The 25,774-nt window shown below is 40.9% G+C and overlaps 1 protein-coding gene across 6 annotated transcripts in view; it reads left to right on the top strand.

The window, feature by feature from the left end:
* PLCE1 (phospholipase C epsilon 1) overlaps positions 1 to 25,774 on the top strand; it is a 330,740-nt gene that overhangs the window by 134,332 nt on the left and 170,634 nt on the right. For all 6 annotated transcript variants that reach the window (XM_073240663.1, XM_073240662.1, XM_073240661.1 and 3 more), the window contains exon 3: positions 23,780 to 24,068. In XM_073240663.1, coding sequence (XP_073096764.1) covers positions 23,780 to 24,068 — 289 coding nt within the window. The remainder of the gene's footprint in view (positions 1 to 23,779; positions 24,069 to 25,774) is intronic.

Below are 25,774 nucleotides of genomic sequence, written 5' to 3'. Positions count from 1 at the left end.
CTTTTTAAAAAGAGTCATTTTGATTTCAGCAATTCTGGCAGGAGGTTTTTCAGTGTAAATTCTTCCCAGCCCTTTCTAAGTAAAAATGAACAACAGCTGATCTTTGTCATATCTAATGTATGGTTTTCCATGGTACTTTTACGAGTGAGTAGGATGAGCATAGAGGAAATATCCTTTAAGGGAATTGGGATGTGACTGCTCTCAGCTGCCTTGTGTTGCTTTTGGCAACTAAGATTTATTTATAAACACACATATAGTGCTTACTGTAAAAGAGACACTGTTCAAAACAATATAGAAATAGGAACATCCTCATCACAACCCTGTGGTGAGAAACTGAGGCATAAAGGAACTAAGTTACTTGCCAGAAGTCATTTAGGTGGTGAATGAAAGAACTGGGCTCAGATAGCCTGGCTTTAATGCCTGCTCCTCATAGGTAGTAGAAATTGAAGTTTCTTCTAACATAGAGCTGATTATCTTCCTGCAGGGTTTTTCTCACACAAAGTTCACGTATTCCATGACCTTGGGGGGAAAAAGATCCAAACTCTAACAAGCAATGGGAAATGAGTCAGAGTCTATTTATTTTGGTGATTTACTTTGTGAGAGCGATTTGTTGAATGAATGGACAAATGAAATGTGGGCTTTTTGCAGCTTCTGTTTATCACTCTGATATTTCATGATTTATTTCTTTTGATTGTCTAAGCCATCTAATTTAAATAACCACAAATTCAGATATTACTACTTCTAATTGGCCTTCAGCCCCCTTTCTGCATCTGGCACAATGGACTCGACTGCATTTTACCCTTTGTACATTTGACCTCTGGCTCTAAAAATAAGGTCCAGATGAATATTCATATTCTTTATAGAACAGATGATGGTTTTACTGTATGAGTTTGGTTTATGCTTTAGAACAGCTGCACGTATGGAAAAAAATTATTGGAGTGACCTATTTTCACATACATTTGGCTTAAAATTTAATATGCACTTTCTTAAAAAGGAAATGAATGTAAACAGTCTTCTCCTGCACATCTGAATCCTATGTTTCAATAGTTTCTCTTTTGACTCTGAGTATAAAATATCGCTAATGGGAAAGGAAGTCCTGTTCATTCACTTCTTTGTGATGACATGAAAACTACAAGGTGTTAGAGTTGACAGGGACCCAGGAGACCATCAAGGGTGACTGTTTCATTTTATTAGAAGATTCTGAGGCCCAGAGAAGTTCAGTTCTCCAAGCCCCCTCAGGTCATTGCTGGTGAACATGAGACTAGAACCAGATTGCCTGACTGCAGGCTGAGTTAGCCAAAGCTGGGATGAACTCTGAAGAGCTCGTGTTCAGAGGTTCTCTGGCCCACCATGGGTCCCCACTTGGTTGGTGCCTCTAGCCTCAGCCACCTTGCCAGCTGCCAGGGATCACCTATCTGTTATCTCAGGCCTTAGATACCTCCTCTGGGCTTCCAACCTGGGATCCCTCTAGGCCCACATCGTCTGAACAGTGCAAAGGCCTCCTGTCAGCCCCCTAGTCTTTCTGATCATCTCTCCTCAAACACACACACACACACACATACACACACAAAAAAAAAAACACTTTTTTTTTTTGAGAGGGCATCTCTCACATTTATTGATCAAATGGTTGTTAACAACAATAAAATTCTATATAGGGGACTCAATGCTCAATGTACAATCATTAATCCACCCCAAGCCTAATTCTCGTCAGTCTCCAATCTTCTGAAGCATAACGAACAAGTTCTTACATGGTGAGCAAGTTCTTACATAGTGAATAAGTTCTTACATGCTGAACAGTACAAGGGCAGTCACGTCACAGAAACTTTCAGTTTTGATCACACATTATGAACTATAAACAATCAGGTCAAATATGAATATTCGTTTGATTTTTATGCTTGATTTATATGTGAATCCCACATTTCTCCCTTATTATTATTATTATTATTATTAATAAAATGCTGAAGTGCTAAGTAGATGCAAGATAAAGGTAGAAAACATAGTTTAGTGCTGTAAGAGAGCAAATTTAGATGATCAGGTGTGTGCCTGTAGACTGTGTTAATCCAAGCTAGACAAGGGCAATAAAACATCCACAGATGCAAAAGATTTCTCTCAAAGCAGGGGGGTAAGGTTCTAAGCCTCACCTCTGTTGATCCCCAATTTCTCACCTGATGGCCCCCCTGTGACTGTGCCTGTCTTAAGTTGTTCCTCCCTTGAGGAATCTTACCTGTCTCTGGCTAACCAGTCATCTTCCGGGGCCATACAGGGAAATGTAAAGTTGGTAAGTGAGAGAGAGGCAATATTGTTTGAAAAGGTTAGCTTTTTACTTCTTTGCAGATTTATGCCCTGTGGCTTTTATGCCCAGCATTTGTCTTGAGGTATTTTACCACTTGGAAGAATTATGATACTCAGTAAATTCAGTATGAGGCACAAATTCTATTTAACGGTTGTAATTAAGAAGGAAGAAGAAAAGCTATAGGAGTAGCAGATGGAAGATAACATGGGAAGATTGATTATTTCTTTGACATATCTTCTTGTAGAGTAACTTAAGCATGTATAGGTTTTAAACTACTAATTAAATTGCGTATACACATTAACATAATAGGAATAGAGTTACATAACCAAAGCAGACCTATAATTACCAGCCATCTCCAGTGAAACCAAGAAAACCAGTTAGGCACCCTAGGCATTTGTGAAAACTTATCTATGATATGGTGGATATTGTCCAACTGAACTTGAACAGTCTGAGAGAAATCAGACAAATTAAAACAATGCATTCCTGGGGACTGTTCACATCCCATATGTTCTTTTAACAGTAGATAGTCTGTAGTAAGATTTTGGAGCGCTACAACTTGCACTTCTTCTAATTCTTGGTTGAGTTCCAACAGTATATATCCAGTCATATTTGTTGTTTTACTGTATGCACAGGCCAGCTTAGGTATCTCCTTCTTCATTCCAATGGCAAGTCCAGGAACCAGTGGGATGAATGCAGCTACAACTGCAGCATCGCCTGGATCTTTGTTGAGGTTTTTTGATGATCATCTTCTGGTATGACTCTTCCAGAGAGTGCTGATGTTGGAAGTTCTTCTTTATATTGTATCTTAGTTCATTTTCTGGGTAGCCAAATTAGGCTTTGATCCTCTGTATAAACACAAACAGCCCCTTTGTCCACACTTTGAAAAAAAAAAAACACTTTTAAAACACATAACCATCATACCGAAAAGGCTGGTCTTGATTACATCAGCCCTTTTCTAAAATGCTGTTGTCCATTTTACTCACTGATGTACACCAATCATCTAGAATGGTGTCTGGCACACAGAAGATACTCAGTAAGTATTTATTGAATGACTAACTGGCTCCTCTTTCCCTATTGAATAAATTAATTCTCATTTGTAAGCCTAGTGTCCAAGGTCCTTTATCATCTGGCACTAATGTTTTTCCACTTCTCACCTCTGTCCTCTGGTAATAAAAAAATGTGATTCTTTCAGGCTAACAATTTATTGAGTGTTGAATATATGCCAGGTCTTTTCTAACCTCTTTAGGTGCATTGTCATTTAATTGGCACAACAACTCTGTAAGGTTGGTACTATTGTTATTACCATTTTACAAATAAGGAAACTGTCTCAGAGATTAAGTTACCGGTCTCTTCTAGGAAGATGCAAACTTGGAATTCAAGCTCAGGTAATGTGGCTTCATAGCCCATGCACATAACCACAGTGCTATAGCTAGCTTTCCTATTTGATCTATTTTTAATTACAAATGTCAACAATCCAGAAGTACCTACAGTAAAAAGTGACAATTCTCTGCCTCTCCAAAAAAATTGATAATCCATGCGTAACCTTCCAGATGGTGCTCTTAAGTTTAATGAATATTTATATAATTTTAAAACTAAAATTGGCTCATATTACACATATTACAATTTGCCTTTTCACTTGCTGTATTTTTAGGTCTTTCATGGTAGTACATATATCACTACTGAACCTGGACACATACTTCTTTATTCCCTTACACCTACATTCACTAGGCTCCCTGTCCATAGTAACCCCACACAAGAATTATTAACCTTATCTTTTATTCCCTTTCCTAAAGTTGATTACTATAAATAGGAGGTATGTTGGTTAATAAACTCTGTATTGCAGAACTGATAGTTCAATGTAAAACATTCCAGTTTTAACGTGAATAACTATAGGATAAAACATACCAGGACCCCCAGATGACCTCAGAAAGATGATATCAGTGAATAACTTTGAGAAGTTTCAGGGCCCCCAGTTTCTACCCCAATCCCTACATTCCTTGCTAATCATATATAAACTGTCCCTTGGCTCAACCAGACAAGGCAGATTTGGGAATGCTTCCTTGCCTTCTCACTGGGCTGCCCTTCTCATAATAAAGCTTTCTCTGCTTCAAACCCAGTGACTCAGATATTGGCTTACTACAGAGGGGTACACAAATCCCGATGTGGACATTTGGTAACACTACCTCATTTCTTTTCTGGTGTTGCCTAGTATTCCATTGTATGGATACAGTATAATTTATTTATTTGATCAGTCCCTATTGATGAACACCTAAGTATCTGTTGCCTTTGGAACAATGTTGGAATGAACATAATTGTACATCTATCTGTGCAATGGTAATATGTAAGTTTAGATTTCTAAAAATGTGATTACTGAATTTTAGAGAGTATATACCAAAAGCTGTGATAGATAAATGGCCCCCTCAAAAAGTTGTGCCAGTTTATCATTCTGCCAATGGTGTCTTGAAGTTTGCTGTGATTTTCTTTGCTTTTTCTCCACATGTAAGTTCTAGAAGTAAACACTAGCTCCTTTCTTAACAGTTCTAGTCCTTGCTGAGAGCTCCTGTTCTCTGCTTTTCATGTTTCTTTTTTCTGCAAAGGAAACTTATTCTTCCCACATAGCTTCACTATATCAAATCCTCCTTGCTCACTCCTCACTCATGCACATGCGTGATCTTTCTATCTATGTCTCTCTCTCCACTTGGTACCTCCACAGTTGTGCAGTGCAGAAACATAATAGAGCTCTAATCGAACAAGTAGAGCAAGGTTTCTTTACTACAATTTTCCTATCACAAGAACATGGAGGCTACTTAGAGAAGAATAAACTCTGTTTTCCTGGCTATGATGCTCTGCTTCACACTGTGCCAGTCGGGTGTGATGCTTGCAGTCCTGTAGTATCACTATTTGGCTTTGTAGGTAAAGATGGCTCTGTCATTTTGTCCAGCCTTATTTGGTACACAGCACTGAATGTCATTAAGGAAGGATTAAAGGATTACAATGGAAGGCAACACTAGAGAAGAGCCTTTTAAATGATGGAGATGGAAAAGGAAGAATGAAGGCTTAATGCTTGCTGAACCTCTTTTATGCTACCTCCTTAAAACTTGATGCTTTACATACATTGTTGTATTTCGTCCTCCAGTGAAAGCAGACTAAACAGATTAGGAATGCGCTGTCTGGAAAGAGGAGGAAGATGTGAACAAAGTTTCCAAAGCCATAAATAGTTTTAGTGTAACTACTAGGAAGAAGAGAAGATAGCGCCCTGAGGTTAGAGCAGAAGGAGTCTAGGACAAGAGAAAGGGAGCAAGTGGCATTTCTGAAAGTGGCAAGTAAGTAGTGGACTGTGTAGGCAAAAGTGTGGTACACATGGAAATACAGATTTTTAAAAAAGGTTTTAGAAAACTGCTTGGTAATGGATTGATACTGTATTTCTAAGGAAAGTCAGAATGCTTGGGGTCCTTAGCTATTCCTGTCAATGTCAAGGGGACCAGCCCTTGACATCCTAGTGTCCATGAAAGTATTTAGGGTGAGGGTGGGTGGAAGGACAATGGCATCCTGGGCTTCCTTCATTTCTTTTAAAACCAGAATTTCTTCTTCTTATCTTCTGTAAATTCTGGGATCCTACATGAAATGTCTTTTAAAAATACTTTTTTTGTTGTTCAGTAGAAGTCCACAAGCCATTGCGTTAGTTGTTTGATTTCACTGTTAAAGACAAGTCAATGGCTGGATGGACAGTGGGTTTAACCCAGTGGGGCAGCTTTTCCCTGGGGACCAAGGCCCCACTGCTGCTTCTTTCACTGATGCTGCACAGGCTAGGGCCTGCAGCTTCCTAGTGCACTCCTTCCCTAGTCATGGGGGAGCACAGGGAAGAGAGGGCAAGTGCAGCAGCAAGAACCATTCCCAGTCCATTTGTGAGACGTCCTGGCCCCTTCCCACTCTGTTCCCTGCAGGTACCATCTGAGCTCCTCTGCAGTGTGCCTCTGGGGCACATACCTGCTGTGTGCCCCAGGGGAAGAGTCGGGGAGGCTTCAGCCTCTGCCTCGGGTCGTGCCTTCTCTGCACTGTCACTGAGCTCTGTACTTAACTCCTACTCTTGCCTGATCTCTCCCTTGGCTCTGTATCAGAAGACAGGGGTAGAAATCTCTGGACATTTTGCCACTGTAAGATTTCACATTACTCTGAACTTCTCTCTAATTCTCAGTCGTATATGTTCCTGTCACAACTTCTATCCAGCAGTTAGGAGGACTAAGTGAGATAATGCAACTCTAACACTCATCAGGGTACCTACAATGAAATAAACTCTCATAACACAGCATCAGCGTTCTGTCGTTTTTATGCCTCCCACAACCACTGCTAACATCTCCATTCCCAGACCTGCGTTGTGGGAGGGATGATGATTCCTGTGGTGATATTTGATTCTGAACCACTAATTCTCCACCCAGACATCTTCCTGCTTCTCTCCAGTCCCACGGCTCACCTGATCACTACTGACCTTCCATCCCTGAAAATACCTGAGTTGACATCTTAAAGGATAGTGCACAATACACAGCAGTACACAATAACAACCCTCTTTGTACTGTTACTGGATTTAGAGAAGTGCTTTTTGTCTCCTAAAGCACTTTGCATACACTGCTTCATACTTTATAGCCTTTCTTTTTTTTAATTGAATGCTTTTAAGTGTCAATGACAAAGCCAGGGGTTTGCAAGTGGCATAGAGAAGTGAAGACCCAAGTCCTCTGATTCCCAACTTCTTACCATTCCATCATCATTGAATTTACACATCAAGACAGTGTTTTGCTTTAATTTGTACATATTTGTAGCTTTCCCTTTGAATCTGGGAGTGGACAGAAAGTGAGAGTTTAACTTCTACTTTTCTGTAGCCATACTGTAGTCAGCTGCTAAAACTTAGGAAAACTGTTTGGGTATTAAAGTAATTTTTTTTACTTTGCCCTGTTCTTGTTTCAAAACGTTCTAAATGTATCCCAACAAACAGCTGCTATGATGTATGTCAAAACCATTGCATTCCCAAAAGCATAAATACCTGAGATGAAGAGAAAATACCACCCAAAAAAATATATATATGATACTAAACTGTTTTAGTGGACATAAAATGACATTGTGCTCATAAGAAAGATGTTCTAAAAAAATCGTCTGGGCTCTGTGCCCCGAATCACAAGGTCTTTCATTCTTGTTCTCAGGATCCACCAAAGTACTCTAGTCAGAAAGTTCTGGGATGAATTTTTTTTTTTTTCCTGACTCCTTTGATGTTCTTCAAATGGAGACACTTTAAATTGCAGGTTTTGTAGATGTTTTCAGCCCAGAGCAGTGCTGGGGCCCAGGGAACATGGGTTTTTCATGGTTTTCACATGCATTTTGATGTTAGATAGACTCTTTTGACAAGTCCTATTATCCTGTTTGCCTTTCACAAATTATGTAAGGAGTATAGACCCTTTCTAAGATTCGCCTAGGAAATAACCACCCAGGTAGAAAAAGTTTTATGCACAAATATGTCTATCACAACCGCTTTTATAATAGTGCAAATCTGGAAACAACTAAAATTTACAAAAGAGAAGGGTTAATTACACTGTGTTTTCACTCATATAACAGTGAAAGTGATGCCTTTTAGTCATATGGGGAAAAGCTTAAGGTCAGTGTAGTAAGGAAGAAGGGATAGATAGAGTGAGGAATCCTGGAGTCCCTTCCAGGAGTTTGCAGGTGCTGGGCATAGCCAGGAAGTCTGACTGGTGTTCACAGCACATAGTTTTCACAAAAAGGCCTTGGTGGCTGCCAATCTAAGGGCCAGCTATTCAGGGAAATGCACCTGAGAGGTAGCAGCATCTGTTGTAATGCAAAAATGTAGGGATTCATTCATTCACAGAACAATTGTTTGCCAGACACATGTCTGGCATCAGAAAAGTGTGGCAATAGGTAGCAGGATTCCTTCCAGCTACAGGTTGGGATTCAAGGAGAGGACTTTAGCCCCTTACCTGCAGAGGTGAAGTGAAGGAGTCTGGCAAGCAACAGGGCTCAGAAGGACTGAGAAAGGAGCAGTTCTGGTCACAGAAGGAGGTAGAAGCCCACCTTCCCAGCCTGAGATGGTAATGATAGTAAAAATGCCCTGGACTAGATGTTGTGGAGCCTGCACCAGAGAACTAAATCTCCTTACATTCCTCCTGACTCAGAACAGGATTGTCCTCAGGACCTGGGGCAACACAGGGCTTGCAGAGATAAGGAGCGGAGCCTCAGATGAGGAGGTGGAGGGATGGGTCAGAGGCCTGAGGGCACTGTCCAGTCAGAAGTGAGATCGTACAGGATCTCAGGTCTAGACTAAGGTGTTTATGCTTGATACTGTCGGGGAGAACGAAACCGAGCCAGTTTTCTTTCTTTCTTTTTTTTAAGATATCATTGATAAACAATCTTATGAAGGTTTCACATGGGCAACATTGTGGTTACTACATTCACCCATATTATCAAGTCCCCCCAACATATCCATTGCAGTCACTGTCCACCAACGTAGTAAGATGCTATAGAGTCACTACTTGTCTGCTCTGTCAGAGCCAGTTTTCTTATAAGAAAGATCACTAGAAGTGGGTCAAAGAATATCTACTTTTTGAGTTTTGATGGATGGAGCTAAATTGTCTTTCAAAATGGCAGTATTAATAATCAATGGGTAAAATACAATGTCGGTGTTTTATGGAGCTTGAATAATAAATTCACCACTTTCAGTGTTCGTAGAGGCCCACAGTGGGTACCCCATAAATATTCTGTTGAATGAAAACCAGAAGTTAAATGAAGTCTAAAATATGAGTTCAATCAAGTTATTATAGCTATGGCAGCTTTGCTTTTATGGCCTATTGTGATCATATCTCTGATTTATATGATGTCCAGTTAGGAGCACAATCCCTAATCAAAAAGCTTTCCTAGGGGAAAGTATAACTTACTTTAGGACAATCTACTTCACGACATGCTTTCCAGAAAACAAAGGGTGGCAAAAAGTGAAGGTTGTCTAAAAGTTGATATTTCTTTCATCTGTTTTAAAATTTTCATGCTTTTGTCTTCCTCAATGACTAATTTAGTTTCCATCAGCTACTAGAAATACATATTTAATAAAGCTTAAAATGTTCTTTTTTACAAGTATACAAAGCACAAGGAAGATACATAGGAGAATTAGTAAGATGGTGGTTCAGATTGAGTATTATATGTATCTTCTATTTCATAAAGTAAATGCATTCAGTTCATTTGAATGTTAAGAAATTTCTATCTTATATCTCAAAAACAGTCAATATCAGCAATATCATATGGCTTAGTCTAATAATAGTAATGCTGGCTATAAAGAAAATTTTTGTGAAATGAATACTCTGTTTTTAATTGCTTTCTTTAAAATTCAGGTATTCATTTCCCTGAAGACCGAATTGAAAACTGGCTGTGTATCATTCTTGGCAGGGCTGGAATTCAACAATAATTCTTGCTTGGAGTGATTGTTTCTATTGGAACAAGAGTTCTCAACCCTGGCTGTTCAAAAAAATCATACTTAAACATGGGGAACACTTACTAGATACCAATGGGCCCCACCCCAGACTGATAAATCATAATCTTGGGGTGGAGGTTGGGAAGGGTGGAGGACAGCATTCATGTTCTCAGTATTTTTTGTTCCCTAGGAGACACTTAAGGCACAGCCAGGTTTGGGAACCACTGCACTAGAATTTCACTTTGAGGAGTCTCAGCAAAGCTTTTCTATACCTTAGGGAAACAAAAACACAACAACTCCTCTCCAGATCTATTTCCAGAATTTGCTTTGGACCAATAAGGTTCAAAGATGAAATGTGAAAAAAAAATATGTTTAACTTGATTGAACTCATATTTTAGACTTCATCTAACTTCTGGTTTTCATTCAACAGAATATTTATGGTATACCCACTGTGGGCCTGGTCCTATGGCTGGGTATTTTGGGGTAATAGATTAATGACCAGTGAAAGGAGAAGAGTTTGGACCCTTTAAAAAGCCAGGGGATTGATTACAAGAAATATCCAGAAGAGACAAATCTATAGAGATAGGAAGTAGATTAGTGGTTGCGTAGACCTGAGGAGGTTGAGGGTGGGGGAATGGGGAGTGACAGCTAATGGGTGTGGGACTTCTTTTTAGGATGATGAAAAGGATCTAAAGTTGATTGTGGTGATGGTCACACACCTCTGTGAATATACCAAAAACCACTGATGGTACACTTCAAATGGGTGAATTGTGTATCTTCTGAATTGTATCTCAATAAAGCTGCTTTAAAGAAAAAGGAGCCAAAGGTATCCTTGACTGGGAGGATTTAACACTGAGTAAGTGAATTAGGAAGAGCAGAGAAGAAATTCAGTGCTCTACACTTATTCCCTTCAAAAGCGACAAAGTGTAAAATGGGGACAATGAGAGCAAAATAAAATAAATCCTGCTTGGAGGCATTTAATTATCGTCTGTATTGCAGATACAACCTGAGTGTTCATAGGGAAAGATGGGCCAGAAGCCATGCAGAAGTACTGGCCCATCAGATGGGTGAGCAAAAGATAAGAACTTTCACAGAACTCACTGTGTCTCAGGCACTGTTCTCAGTGCCTTTCTTCATTAATTTCCTTTACTCAGTATTATTTCATTACCATGTAATTATCCCATTTTACCCACAATGAAACTGAGGCACAGAGAAAGCAGCAGTTCCAATGCCATACAACCAGTTACAACATTAAATAGCAACATTAAGACTGCCTTAAGAAGTGGGAAGGATTCTGACAGGAGTGTGAAGATAACCTATCTAAGGTGGTGGATATGGCAAGTAGAACAGATTAGTTTGGCAGGAGCAGTGGAGTAATAACTGAGGATGAGGCCAGAAAGATGGACAAGGAGAGGCTACTGAAGTGCTCCCATGACTGCATCTCAAAATGCTGGGGTGTAGGCACTACTGATGGTGACTGAATCAAAGCAAGATGTAAGAAGGCCATGTCTATCAATGCATGGGCATGTGTTTGTCTCAGTGGGTGTACCTCTGGGTCTGTTTAAAAGCAGCTGTGAGTATTTCATCTGGAGTACCACCCTGCTAGCTAGTGGGCATACCACACCTGGTGTGCTAGTGGGCATACCACAGGACCTTCCAACTTACCTGGTCCCATGGCCTGGTCATTATGGAGCAGTCACCAAAAGAGAAGTCACAACAATCTGGGGGATCTGCAAAGTCTCTGTAGAACTTACCTTAGAACCTTAAACTCCTTGCATGATGGTAAAGTCCCAGCTGAGAGGGGCACCCCTTATACAGAATGCTTAGGACACTTGGCATCAAAACTCCTGGACTGAAAGGGGTGCTCTCCAAAGGGGAAGGAAAAGACTGTTCTTTTCTTTCTTTGTCACCCTCTCCAAAATAGGAGCAAGTTGGAGCAAATCAGAAGCAACCTTTCTTTCCCTCCAATAGGACAGGCAGGAAAAAACAGCAATGCCTCTAATAGGTTGAGGGAAGAGCACCCAGCATCCCAGGTCCCCAGCCTGATCTCCACTCCAAATCTGTACTCAGAGCAGCAACCTTTCATTCCCATGAACATACTCCTTTTGATCTTCTTAGTTCAACTTCGTCCATCTCAGACTTAATTCATATGTGAAGGTTTTTCCGTGATTTCCTGTTCTGACTAGCTGTCATGCTTGGCTTTGTATACCAATCCTTGTAACACCTCACTTGTAGGTTGTTTTGCTTAGTATTGTAATTTCCACATTACCCCAGATAGTCAAGAGCTCACAGCACAGCTGTTCTTTCCTTATCTCTTCATCCCCAGGCCTCACAGCAGTTAATTCTGCCCTATCTCATTCTTTGCCCTTGCATGATGCCAGGCATGTGGTAACTGCTCGCATCCCTATGAAGTCAGCATGTTCCTAGTTGCCTGAACCTCTCTCTTCTCACTTATTATCTCCTGTCTCATCTTATTATTTAACTTTCCCTGTCACCTGCCCTCACTTTGCAACCATCCCTCATCATATAAGAAATGCTTAACAAAGCAGGGGAAGTCACTGATTAATCAGTGAGTACTTCATAGGGTGGAGATAAAAGGTGATAATTGTTCTGAAATCCAAAACCAGAGCGGACAGCAGGCGTGTCTGGAGCAGGCTCAGCGCATTCCAGCCTTGCTTCTCTTCCTCCTGCCCATCCCTCCATCTTTCCATCCCTAGCTTCAAATTTTAATCTATGATTTTCTCCTCACCAAATTCCTTCCCCATCCACATGCACCCCAGGTTCTTAACTGCTCACAAAGTTGATCTCATTTATCCTCACATTTGCTATACATAGACAGCTCCTGCTTTTATTTTCTATGTCTTGTGTCTGAAAATAATACTAACTATGGTTTTGTAAAACTGTTTGGCATGTGACCTCTGATTTTGGAAGTGGGGAAAGGATATATGGCTATTGTAGGAAAAGGTCACCAAATCTTTCTTAAGAATTATGAATGTGTCTAGGGCAAAACATGGAAGAGCTGATGATGAAACCTGTTGGAGGGTGCCCAAGGAAACCCAAATTAGCCCAGCCAGGGACACCCAGGCCCCCTTCCTAAAAAGTATGTTCCCTCCTAACAGAGACTGCCTCTGCTTCTCCATGGCTGTGAGGTGAAGAGCTGAAAAGGAGCCATTTGAAGGGAGGGCAGAAAAAGAAAAGACATCATCTCTGTCTCTCTCTCCATTCCCAGTGCCTCTGCTTCCTCTTTTGTAGCACATTGTGGTCACCACCAGATCACAATGAGCAAAAGTTGGGAGGTTTGTGGTCTGTTCATCAGTGTGGCCCCATGCCAGTCTCCTGTGTGTGTTCATCGTCCTCCCATCATAAACACAACGCATAGAGCTCCCTTCCTCTCTCCTTCATGCACATGAAGTGAATGGTAAGCACTGCTGGGGTTCTTACAGTGAGGGCACGACATATTGAAAAAAGAAAAAGCACAGGGGATGAGCTTCCCAATGAACAAAAGGTGGCTTGACTTTCGGCCGTGGGCGATAGAACCCTCCAGCTGAACTGTCACTTGCTCTTTAATAGGCACCCATTTATGTCCAAAGAAGCTGCAGAAATGACTGGTATTTGCACAGAGATGTAGCCCTATCAAAAGGCTCCTTCTAGTTCAGCGCCACATTCACTATGTCTCCTTTAACCCCTACCTGCCCTGCTGGCAGTGAGCCTCAGTGACCCCACCCCTCCCACTAGCCCACCCAGCCATGGACTCACATGCCAAAGGCTGGCTGCATGAGCTTACTGTGCTCCCTGCCTCTGAGACTCCTGGTAATGTCCAGTAAATGCAACTGCCACAAGGCAGCTGAAATCAATTCAAGAAATAGTTCCTGAGTTCCAACTCTATGCAATACAACGTACTACCAGGTATCAATGAATCATGGAGGCATATAGGAGAGAAAATCCTTGGGATACCCATAGCTGGTTGATCCCAGAGGGTTGGTCACATCTGTAATTGGTATGTACACTGCCATTGACATTACCTTTAATTATGTGTAATCACATCTGCATGGTCATTCTTTATAAACTCTTGGAAAATAATGACTGCATCCAGTTATATAGGGTTCCCTCACAGTGAAGGACAGCAATATTTTAGACTGTTGCAAGAAACACAGGGAATCTGGAGACAGGGAAAGCTAAGTCTACTTTTTTACATAATAGAGCTTCATACCATTATTCTGTATATAATCTTTTTACCAAAACACTGTCGCCTGTTTCTGTCAACAAAAGACTGTTTTGTTTTGATAGCCAGGAAAAGCCTTAGGCTCAGTTGAGACAACAGAACAGGCTTTTTAAATGACAAAATGCAAGGGCTAAAATGCCTTATATTTGGAATGTAAATTGGAAGCTTTTTTTTTTTAATATGACTGTAGCTTCCCCTTTAGATCAGCTTTGATCAACTTTAGATTTGGGGAGGGAGGATTTAAATGATATCCATGGAGTTCTTTGGAATGTGAGTCATGGCAATCATATCTTTCTTATCTGACTATAGGGTAGGCACAGGTGGGGTGACAATGATCACTTTCCATACCCCCAGAGCCTCCTAAGCATGTGGTCTTAGACCTCCAATCTCTCTGTATGATCCTACCCCTGAACATATATTTGTTCAAATATATTTTGAAAGCCTCTATAACAGGACAGAAGTTCTCTGGGAGTAGACAGAATCCCTGACTCTTTTCCATGAACTTGAGTGTCATTCTAATACCATCACCTGTTTATTTTTTTGTAGTACCCAATATTTTGGAACCTTCTCAAAGGCTTGCCTTTCCATTACTGTCTTCCAAAGGTAGGAGAGGTGATGTTTCCTTCAGAGCCTCCCTATCTCTTTCTGGCTCTATACCTCCAACAGACAGGAAAAGTCCTAAATCACCTCCCTTCCTGTGTCATTGTCTCTGTTGTTATGCTGTGGGTGTGACTGAAATCAGTGGTCATTCTCCTATTCCAGGCTGATAGGTAATGTTGAGCACTTAGTCCCTTCCTGTTGGTTTTGTTAATAACAAGGAAACCATTAAGTTATAAGAAATCTTTAGAAGTAATCCTCTCTATCTGACTAGTGCCTTAAGAGCTGGGCCTTGTATGATGTTGCATCCTTATTATTTAGCATGAAACCCCTAGAAGGACGATGTGTGTCCCCAAGCATAGGAGATATAACCCTCTAGAGGTAAAGCTTTGGTTTTTGTTTGGTTTGTTTTCTGGATTTTGTTTGTTACTGAAGGTATTTCCTTGGTAGTTAGCTTAGAAAATATTTGTGAAAGGAAACATTTCTGAGCTAGAATTTCATCCACTTATAAGGACTTTCTAGTCTGCTTATCTCTTAGCTCCCCCCATAGGGAACTACTTTGCACATGCTGTTCTCTCTGTTTAGAACCTTTTCCTGTATCTTACCTTCCCCTACCCTCACCTTTGCCTGGCTAACTCTTACTGTCTTTAGGTCGTATCTAGATGTTATCTCTTAGGAGAAGCTTTCCATGGCCTTCTAAGACCCTCCTCTGTGTTCCTGCAGAACTTTGTGCTCAGTCATTGCAGAATTGTAGGCTGTAATAGAACTGCCCATTTTCTGGCCTACCTCCCCAGATATTTAGTAACTTCCTTGAGGACAAAAACTGTTTTATTTTGTCTCTAGCTTCTGGCATGCTATTTGGCATAAAGTAGACATTCAGTAAATATTTGTTGAGTGAATGAATGAATAGAGTCCAAACAAGGGAGGTATTCCTAGGCATTGATTTCTTCTCCTTCAGAAATTAAAGTACAGCCAGATACTTCGTCCATGTCTGCATTGGATGCCAACGCAAGCTTCTCAGAGGACTCCCTCTGGTAAGCATCCCTGTCTCAGGTGCTCCCAAAAGCCACCATTCTCTGGATGTGGGTCCCGGGATGTCCCCACCAGGCTGTACTGTACTCCTATTCTATACCCTTCCTCAGCTCCTCCATGCTATTCTCTGCTGCCTTTACCCTGTAATTCCTCTTCCAGACTCCATGTCTTCCTGACCTGTCTAAGTTCCATGACAACTCTGGAAATCTGATAGTCTGTACTCACCCATCACTACCTATTCCCTTTGCCTGAAGCATCTTCACTAAGTGGTTATAAAGCTTGATTCTACCCTTGGATGAAACCTGAGAGACTGAATTGCTTGTCCTGAACAGCTCTCAAGTCTTATTTGTAGCATGAGGCTCTGAAGTGGGTGCCATCATGCCTTTAGCCAGCTCAATTAGTCAAGGCCAGAAGCCAGCCCACATTGGGTCCTGTTTCTGAGGGGGGGGTCCAGTGTTGGCTCAACTACTGAGTGCCTAGGGAAGAATGTCCCTAGTTCCTTCTGGTGACCATTCACTTGGCTTGCATCAGAGAAGAGACTTTCAAGAATTTAAATGCTTCAGTTTTCTGGTAGAAGAAACAATGCATTCAGTAATGACAAACAGCTGTCCACTTACAATTGGAAGGGTCTCTGCTTGCAGACTGTACTAGTCAACAGTCCTCCCTTACTCCTACCCTCTTGTTTTGCCCCTGGAACTGAAGCTCAAAGAATCCACATAAAAGGGATGAAACAAAATGAGGGGTAGAGGAGAGGGATAGGCAAAGGGAATAAAGTGAAGATAAGGAAACAGAATGAAGAAGATAAGAAGATTAGGACAGAGCAAGAAAAAAACAGAATGAGAGTATAACGAAAGCAAAGTGGGGGATATGAAAATGGAGAGGAGTAAAAAATTTGAGAGTGAAGAAACCATAGGCACCAAAGTTGGAGAAAACACCTCCAGGAGCAACCTGAAGAGAAAGGAGAGAGCAGAGAAGTGAGAGAAAGGAAGAAACCTGGGGTGAAAGAGATTATTCATGCTGTAACTTCCATATTGACCAAGAAGATTAATTGTTCCCATTTATTGAATGTGCTGTGCCAAGGCTTTGTGTTTATAACACAGAGGATGCAGTAGCCTAAACTGAATTCAGAGTATAGCCATTTGAGGAGGTATGGACCCAAAAACTCTCAGACATCTCCACCTGAGTTCACATGCAGCAGTCTGGGCACACTTACTCTTGAGTATAGGAGGGCCCCACCAGCTTGGAAACACCAGTGAAAAACTAAGAGGGGTGGGAGTGGGAGTGATGGCTTTTGAAAATGGGAAGTTGTCTCAGGTGTTACACACAATCTGGCATGGCGTTGGAGCTCTAAAGATTCAGGCATTGATGCTATTATGACCACTTGGATACTCTAGGGCTATGTAGCTGGAGACAAAGAACTCACAGCTATCTGATCTTTAAATCCTGGCTTTTAACCTAGATAATCTCCATAAAAACACAAGTTACTTTCCCACTGCTACTAGTTGGTGGCACTGAGTCTCCAACATGATCAGTGTGATGCAAAGACCAAGGTCATTCCTCTCCTCCCTAAGGCTTCTGTACTGCTGTTCCCAGCTTTTGGAGGTCAGCCTCAGGCCGTCTTCAGGCAAAGAATAGAGCAAGGAAATGTAGTGCTGGTTGGTCCAGAAGCCATGGCACGGGCAGAAAGGAGTCACGGGGACCATCAAAATGGATGGAAACACTGATCCCTTCCAGAGAGAGGTGGGTTAGAAGCCAGGATGAGGTGAGTGGGAATTTAGTTGGGGCACAGAAAGAAAACAACATGGCCCTATAGGTTCATTCTGGTCCCCGCCGCCTACTGTGGACATCCAGCAGCCTGGAGTCACAGGACTTCAGGAACTTTCTGTCCCTCACAGTTTCACAAGTGCACAGCTTACAATACCACTGCCCCGGAGCCTCTGGGGCAGGGCATCACAATCTACGGGATTTGTGAAAGTTTGTTTTGTTCTGCAGGGGCTTTGTCCCCATGTGATTCATTAATTGATCTGCTGCTCCTTAGAGCTGCAGGGAGCCTGGTAGTTCAGGGCCTTTAAATCCCTTCTGTTGGCCTAATTCACAGCCTGACATCACAAGCCTCACAACATAATCCATTTGTCCTGATTTGATTTTTTTCTTTTCAAGAGCCTTCCTTGGCAGCCTGGTTTTCTCATTACGATATGATTCATCTCTTTGGTAATTCCCATTAGAGTTAGTATCTCAGACATGATTCATCTGTGGAAATATTAAGCTGGAAGCATCATTTCAGAAAGGCTAGTTACATTCACAGCCATAGGGAATTGCTGTGAGAGATGCTCCTTCATTCAGCTAGCATTTGTTGAGTCTGCCCTGGGCTGGTCTCTGAGCTAGGGGCTTTGGGGACTATAGAGATGATAGGACTTCACCCACCCTCAGGAGCTCCCACTCTAGCAGGAAGATGACATGGATGTGAGTGTTTCCAGGATGGGTGATACGAGAAGTGTGGTTAGAGATGAAAGGTAGTATGTGTTCTCTTAAAAGTCTCAGTAGAGGTTCTCAAACTTTAGCAGAAATCAAAGATCACCTGGAGGGCTTGTTGCAACACAGATTTCTAGGCTTCAGCCCCAGACTTTTTGATTGAGTAGGTCTGGAGTGGGGCCCAAGAATTTGCACTTTTACCAAGTTCCCAGGTGATAATGCTGCTTCTGGTCTGGGGACCACTCTTGGAATAAAAGAAGGTTCTAAGGCTTCTTTTATTTCTCCCTTGCCCCCTCTCGCCATTGCCTGCAGTGTGCTCTGTGCTGGAGACAAAATGTTGAATAAGACATGGCCACTGCCCCTCTGGGAGCTCACAGCCTGGAAGGGGAGTAAAAGAGTGACTTTCATACTTCCCAGAAAATGCCACTGTAGAGTTTTGCACAGGGGCAGTTGGAACATAGAAAAGAAGATACTTTTTTCTTGCTGGAGCCCAAGGACGGCTACATGAAGGAGGCAAAATGTGGGTTGAAAGAAGTTATGTGGAAGGGCATTCCCAGATTATCGAATGTCCTGGGACTTCCTTTCACACTCCTTCTTAGATGTTTCCTGCAGTAATAAAGGTTCAGCTTACTACTTGTAGAAGCCAGAGGCATAGCTCTGGTTAATTGGCCTGGCCTTAGCAAAACCTTTATTTTTGGCTCACTGGAGCACTGTTTGGTCCATGTCTCATGTACGGTCTGAATATTCTCAGTAGAATGGAATTCTCCACACAGGCACTTGACTAGAATGTGGAATCGAGAGCAGAGGAAATGACAGACTGCTACCAAAATCCTATTCCCCATCCCTGCTGCTCAGGTGTCCAAGCTGCCTCAGCTACCATTCCCTTACAACAACCTCACTATTTTTGTTGACTCTTCAGGAAATTAGGTTCTTTTATCATTGCATTTTTTTAAGACACACATAACCATAAGCAATCAAACTTTGAATATTTTCAACCATAGAGCACTGCTTCTAGATTTCAAAAGTTAGGAAAGAAGCCCATGAGACCAGTAAAAGGGATTTCCAAACCATAATTATTCTACTTTATTCCATGAGAGAGGCTCCTATGTTGTTACCCAGCCTATTAACTCATACACATATTGAAATAAATGTGATTATTCCTTTTTCTAGCTCAGGCTACTTTAGATCACAATATGGGGAGGTTAAGGGTGCTATTAGAAGCAGATGGTCACTAATGTATGTAGTCTCACTAGATATATAGTCTCACTTATGAGAAATGACAGCTCATATTGAAGTAAAACACTAATAAGGGAGAGCAAAACAGGAGACCCTAACTATCCACTATTAGAGAATAATGATCAAAATTAAGGTAAATTAATATCCTCCATCCCCCATTTAAGAAGGTTAGGACATACAGGTCATTGAACAGTAATGCTAAGAGGGACTTTGGAGATAATGTTGGCTGACCCCCTTCATGTTAAAGATAAGAAAGTTATGTGGGAGTGGTAGATTTCAGTCACTAGGCAGAGTTTGCCTTTTTTTTTTTTTTAAATCATTGTTGTCAGGCATCTACCATAGCCTTTGTAACTGCAACTCAGTATTTGTTGAATTAGATTGAATTAGGAGAGTCAATATATGAATGCATGTCCTGTTTTTTTAGCCCCTTGATCCTTCCAAATCATCATCTTCATGAAAAAGTAGGATGGAGAGTAGATCTGGTTAAGCATTCTCATCCTTAAGCCAATCAGCAAATGATAATGAAGTAATGTTACACTATTGGTAAATTTGTCAGACCAGGCCTGCTTTGGTTAGTAGCAAATAGAGCCTTATTTGACTACAGCTATTCTGAATACTTTGTTAAGATTTAATGACATTGCATTTCTGTAACATTGTATCTGAAACATAAGATTTCTGTATCTTATGATCAGCAAATATAGGTAACAATACAATGTCACTTGTGTTTCAGATGAATTCAGTAAATTCATGACCAAAAAACTGGAGGATTCTAGACAAGTTCTTGGAGAAGATAAAGAATAGAGACATCCATTAATTCCATTAAGAACTGTTTATTGAGAAGCCAATGTAATGCTGACCACTTCAAGACATGGGTGATACAACAATGAAAAAAAGAAATAAGTCCTGATGAAGCTGACATTCTAGTGGGAGGAGAAGTACATAGAGATGGAACGATCTTTACTACAGTTACTCCTCTCTTTAAAGTGGTTTCTTTTACTGCCGTAATAAAAGATTTCCTAATTTTTCAGTTTGATGGTTAGCAGTGGCTTAGAGATAGAGAGTCCTGGTGCTGAGTGCTAGGTGTGTACACATTAATTCCTTATTCTTTAAGTGGTGGTAGTAATAGGACCTCTTCCTAGAGCTGTTCTGAAGTTTCAGTTACATCGTGTCTCAATGTTCAGTGCCTAGTTCATTTTAAGCACTCAATAATAAATGTTGTAATGATTATAGATATTCTTAAGACTCAATGGATAGCAAAGTAACAACCCTTCTTGAAAGATTTCAGAAGATAATGCCATCAGATCTTGGAACATCATCGTGTTCCATAACTCTGACCCCAGGGAGATAGCTTTTGAAACAAAGCAAGTACAAAATTGACTCCCTTGACAAGTACCCTCTTTGATCCCAGTAGAAGTCAAGACAAAGCCCTTTCTGGCTGTGTAGAGGAAGGAGCCTTCCTCCTGGGGGAGTGTTGTGGACATGATGTATTTGGCTGCTTCATGCCTTTCAGTACACTAAACTCTTTGGCTTTGGCTCCATTTGAATTTCCGAGCTCTCTTCAGCCTTGGACGCCATGTCCCAGGGCTGGTTTCTACAAGACATCCCTCATTCTTGAGTCACAAGGAACTGCAAATGTTTTCTTATGTCTTATGTTTCTAATGTCATCTGAGTATCACTTGCTTTTCTGCAAGAAACTTCATAATATCAAGGTCATTCTGCTCAAATGCAGCACCTGCCGTAACAGGAGTTATGTAATCCCATGGAGAGAATCCACTCACAGTTCACAGTGGCTGTTAAACATAGAAGCCATGAGGGCTGCTGTTTGCAGTGTTGCTCTATAGCTCTCTATATAAATCTTAAATCAAAGAATTTAATAATGACTAAATATAGAAACTTTGCTTTCTTTTCCTCATTCCCAAAAACCTCAGCAAGTCCTGTGGAATCTATATCCAAAATACATTTTAACTATTTATAACAGTCTATAATTTTTAATTAACTTATTTGGTTCACTTATTTATTGTCTGCCTTCTCCAGTAAAATGAAGCTCTTCTTGTCACTATTGGATCCCCAGCAATTGGGCTTTACACAATGTATCTGTTTAATAAATGCAAATCAATGTTGAATGAATGAATGGACACATACCTGTTTAGCAAACATAAGTGCCATGTTGTTATGTGTCAATTTTTAGATCAAAAATACTATAGAACCATATAGGGCAGTAATCTGTCCAGTTTTCAGCATCTTCTACAGACCTTTGAACAACATGGGTTTGAACTATGTGGGTCCACTTATACATGGATTTTTCAATAAATATATTGGGAACATTTTTGGAGATTTATGACAGTTTTAAAAAGAACTTACTTTTCTCTAGCTTACTTTGTTAAGAATACAGTATATGATGTCTATAACATACAAAATATGTGCTGATCAGCCATTTAGGTTATTGGTAAGGCTTCTGATCCACAGTAGGCTATTAATAATTAAGTTTTAGGGAAATTAAGAGTTATACATGGATTTTCTACTGCACAGGGAGTCAGCACCCCAATCTCTACATTGCTCATGGGTCAACTGTCTTACAACATTAATCTAGTAAGATAAAATCTATATATTTTTTTCACCTTATAATTTAAAACTATAAATATCCATCTAAAGGAAATACATTTGGTCATTCATTAGTAATAACTTGACTATTTGCAGAAGTAATTTAGGGTGACTGTGAAAAGAATTATCATGAATAAAAACAATAACAATTGCAGTGTAAACATCATCTTACCAAATAATATTTTCTTGACTCCCACTGTTTTTGGGCTTTTGGTGTGACTATGTTTAATGCAGTAGGTAAAGCTGGACCACAGAGCTGGACAAACCTGGATTTCAATCCTGGGCCAGCCTCTTATTAGCTGTGTAAAATTGACTTTATTTCTCTACCTCTCTATGCTTATTGTCCCCTTCTGCAGAATTATTCATCCTCATAGGGTTAGTGTATGGATTCAAATATCATGTAAATAATTACTTATGGCACCCAACACATCATCATTGTGTCAGTTAACTTTTGCTTTGTAACAAAATGCTCCCAAAACTTAGTGACTTTTCACAACATTTATTTAGCTCATGTTTCTGTGAATTGGCTAGGTAGTTCTCCTAGTCTGGATCAATTGATCTCTGCTGGGCTTTCTCATGTATCGGTGATGGCTGTTGGACTGGCAATTAGATGATCTGCAATCTAGATGGCCTCACCATGTGCCTGGCTGTTGGCAAGTTATCAGCCAAGGTGTCAGGAGTGACTGAGCCATAGCTTCCCATCCTCCAGCAATGAGAAGAAAACAAATCCTATCGTTTGCAACAACATGGATGGAGCTAGAGGGTATTATGCTCAGTGAAATAAGTCAGGCAGAGGAAGACAAGTACCAAATGACTTCACTCATTTGTAGAGTATAGAAACAAAGCAAAACTGAAGGACCAAAACAGCAGCATACTCACAGACTCCAAGAAGGAACTAGCAGTTACCAAAGGGGAGGTGTGGGGGAGGGTGGGTGGAGAGGAAGGGAGAAGGGGATTAAGGGGTATTATGATTGGAACACATGGTGTGTGTGGGGTCACAGGGAAGACAGTGTGGCACAGAGAAGACAAGTAGTGACTCTGGCATCTTACTACACTGATGCACAGTGACTTTAATGGGGTGTGGAGGGGACTTGATAATATGGGTGGATGTAGTAACCACAATGTTTTTCATGTGAAACCTTCATAAGAGTGTATACCAAAGATACCTTAATTAAAAAATGCGTGTTGACTAATTGCATTGGAATGAATTGGAATGTTTGGAAACCTTTCCTAATAGTCCAATAATTCTTGGTGAGTTTGGGTGATAAAAGGGAGAGAAAATCAGCACAGTGACAGAGACAAAGCAGGAAGAGAGGTCAGGATCTGTCAACTCACTGGATGTGGAAGGTGAGGGAGGGGAAGGGGAAAAAGGATTCAGAACCTCTTTGAAAGATTATGGACAAGAGAAAAACACATGACCCTTTGGCGTCCTTACTTCAGTTTGAGCATGGGGCAAAGATTTCTCATGAATGTCAGCCTGAAATAATTCCTTGGAAACAGACCTGGGACAGTCACTCAGGGGAGTCCGAAAGGGTTTCTTTTGTCCCTCTGCAGAAGAGCCCTGCTCTGCTGAGGAGGGGGAGAAATTTGAGCTGAATATGTTTTTGGTTGGTACAACTTGTAAGTGCTCTGTTTGATAGCAGGGTTATTTGAATGGCCTATTTCATAACTACACATAGCTCTCCCAAGTAAATTGTGTCTGTTGAATGTTCAGGTCAATGCATGAGCCCAGTGCTCAAGAGTGTTTGGGCTTAGAGCAACTGAGCCTTCTTTCTTAATAAGTCATCCTGGCATTTTGTCAACAAGTTAATTCACTTTTCTAAGAAACTAGATTAATACTTCCTGTACTTTGTGCTATTCACAGATCTACACTGCAGTGAGAAGGGGAGAAGAAACAGAAGATACAATTGCATCTCTCCTTCATTTCTTCACAAAGCTCCCAGGCTCTGAAACAGCCCATGGAAGAATTAGCATTGGTCCCTGCTTAAAGAATTGTGTCCGAGATACCGTGTGTGAGTATCGCGCCACCCTCCAAAGGACTTCTATATCTCAGTACATCACCGGTTCTCTCCTAGAAGCAACCACATCTTTAGGAGCAAGAAGTGGCCTTCTTAGTACTTTTGGAGGCTCCACTGGACGAATGATGCTGAAAGGTAATGTCTGAAATTTCACTTTTAACTTTTCATCTTTGTGTGAAGAAAGGAATCTAAATTAACATTTGTGAATCTTCTGATGAAAAATTGAGTTCACTCATCAGGAATTTTAAATAAAGGTAGCTGCTTTAAGGAATATAAAAAGGTAGTCCTTTACCAAAATCCTTTAAGGTATAAACATTCCAACCAATAAACATGAAGATTATGAAACTTCTTTTTCAAAAGAAGTAAATAGTTAAAAGGCTATTTTTAATTTTTTTTCAGTTTTTCATACAGTTGCTCTCTCCTAGTGGTAGATCATGGCAAATATCAGCTCTGTGATGAATGCAGTCATGTGGTCACAGTGAAAACCAACAGTGGTCAGTAACAGAGTGGAATATAGTTCTACTTCCTACACAGAATCAATAGGTTCATGTTGACCAGAAAAGATGAAGGCCATCTTCCAATGACTCACATTGTAAAAGACAAGATAGTAAGGCTTCTGGCTGAAAATGAAAGCCAATGGGAAACAGGGTCTCTCAGCATTAGAACTTCCCAGCTATTTCACACAAGCAGAAGACTGGTTAAAAATGGCAGTGCACCAAAGAACCCGATTTGTGAACTGCACAGCTGTCACAACCCACTTGGTGGTCTTGCTGGCAGGAATCTCCCTTTCAGACAGGGACCACAAAGAGCAGTGTTCTTCTGCCTGGTGGTTGCCAAGAACTCAATATGACAGTTGGCCATTTCTCTCAAGAACAGCAGTTATTGCCTGTCCACAGCAAGAGCCAGACCCATGGCTAGCAAGCCAGTGAGTGACCTTCCTCCTTGATCTTCAACTGTCCCCTTGCCACCACTTCTGACACACACACACCCTGGGCAGACCCAAGGGAGGTACACACCTCTCCTGTTGTACCACGTAGGTACCATGTTGGTTTGTTTCTGGAGACACCTTTTGTAGATTGGTTTTAAATAATGAATAAATAAAAACACAAGATGTGGGAACACCAGTCCAAGACACTAGAGGGGAGAAACTTGGTTTTGTATGTTTTTCATTCATTCAGCATATGTTTTTTGAGTCCCTTTGGGGAGAAAAAGGGAGGCTGCTGGTTAGTGCATCTGTCACCTTGTACCTTGATCTCAATTGTTATTTGCACTTCCCTGTTCTGATCAGAACTTCACAGATCAATATTCTCAGCTCTGAGACTCATTGACCATTACCTAATACATTATTTTTAAATTGATGTTTTATGCAAGAGTTGAGAGTTTCTTTAACTTTCTGTTTTGCATCCATTTAATAGTTTCTGATATCCCAATGTAAGTAGCTTCTGCTGAATAATACAATCAGCTGGTTGGCTCCTTCTCCAGGCTTACTTCTGTAGCTCTGGCTTGCTCTCTTGGAAACTTTTTTGACTTCTGTGCCCTGTCCCATGGGATTTTCAAAGTCAGTATGTGCCATCCCACCTGTAATGGAAGAAAATGCATCCAAAACGCATGTGGACATTTGAAGTCAGGGAGTGTCTATATAATCTATAGGGTCAGCATATTAACTGTTTGGGTCTTGAACTCTGTTGGCCATATATTCCAGCAGGGGATCCAGAGGATATGCTGGTTGCTATGACTCAGTTGTGTGCTTCTTTTTTTGTTCACTGTGTTTCCTGGGGCATCGAGTTAGCCAACCACTTTCAACTCTGTATCACTAATGAAAATTTATGGGAAGTGTGTAA

Source organism: Manis javanica, chromosome 7, assembly GCF_040802235.1.
Source record: "Manis javanica isolate MJ-LG chromosome 7, MJ_LKY, whole genome shotgun sequence".
NCBI classification, from domain to species: domain Eukaryota; kingdom Metazoa; phylum Chordata; class Mammalia; order Pholidota; family Manidae; genus Manis; species Manis javanica.
This window is presented reverse-complemented; position numbering and strand designations above follow the sequence as displayed.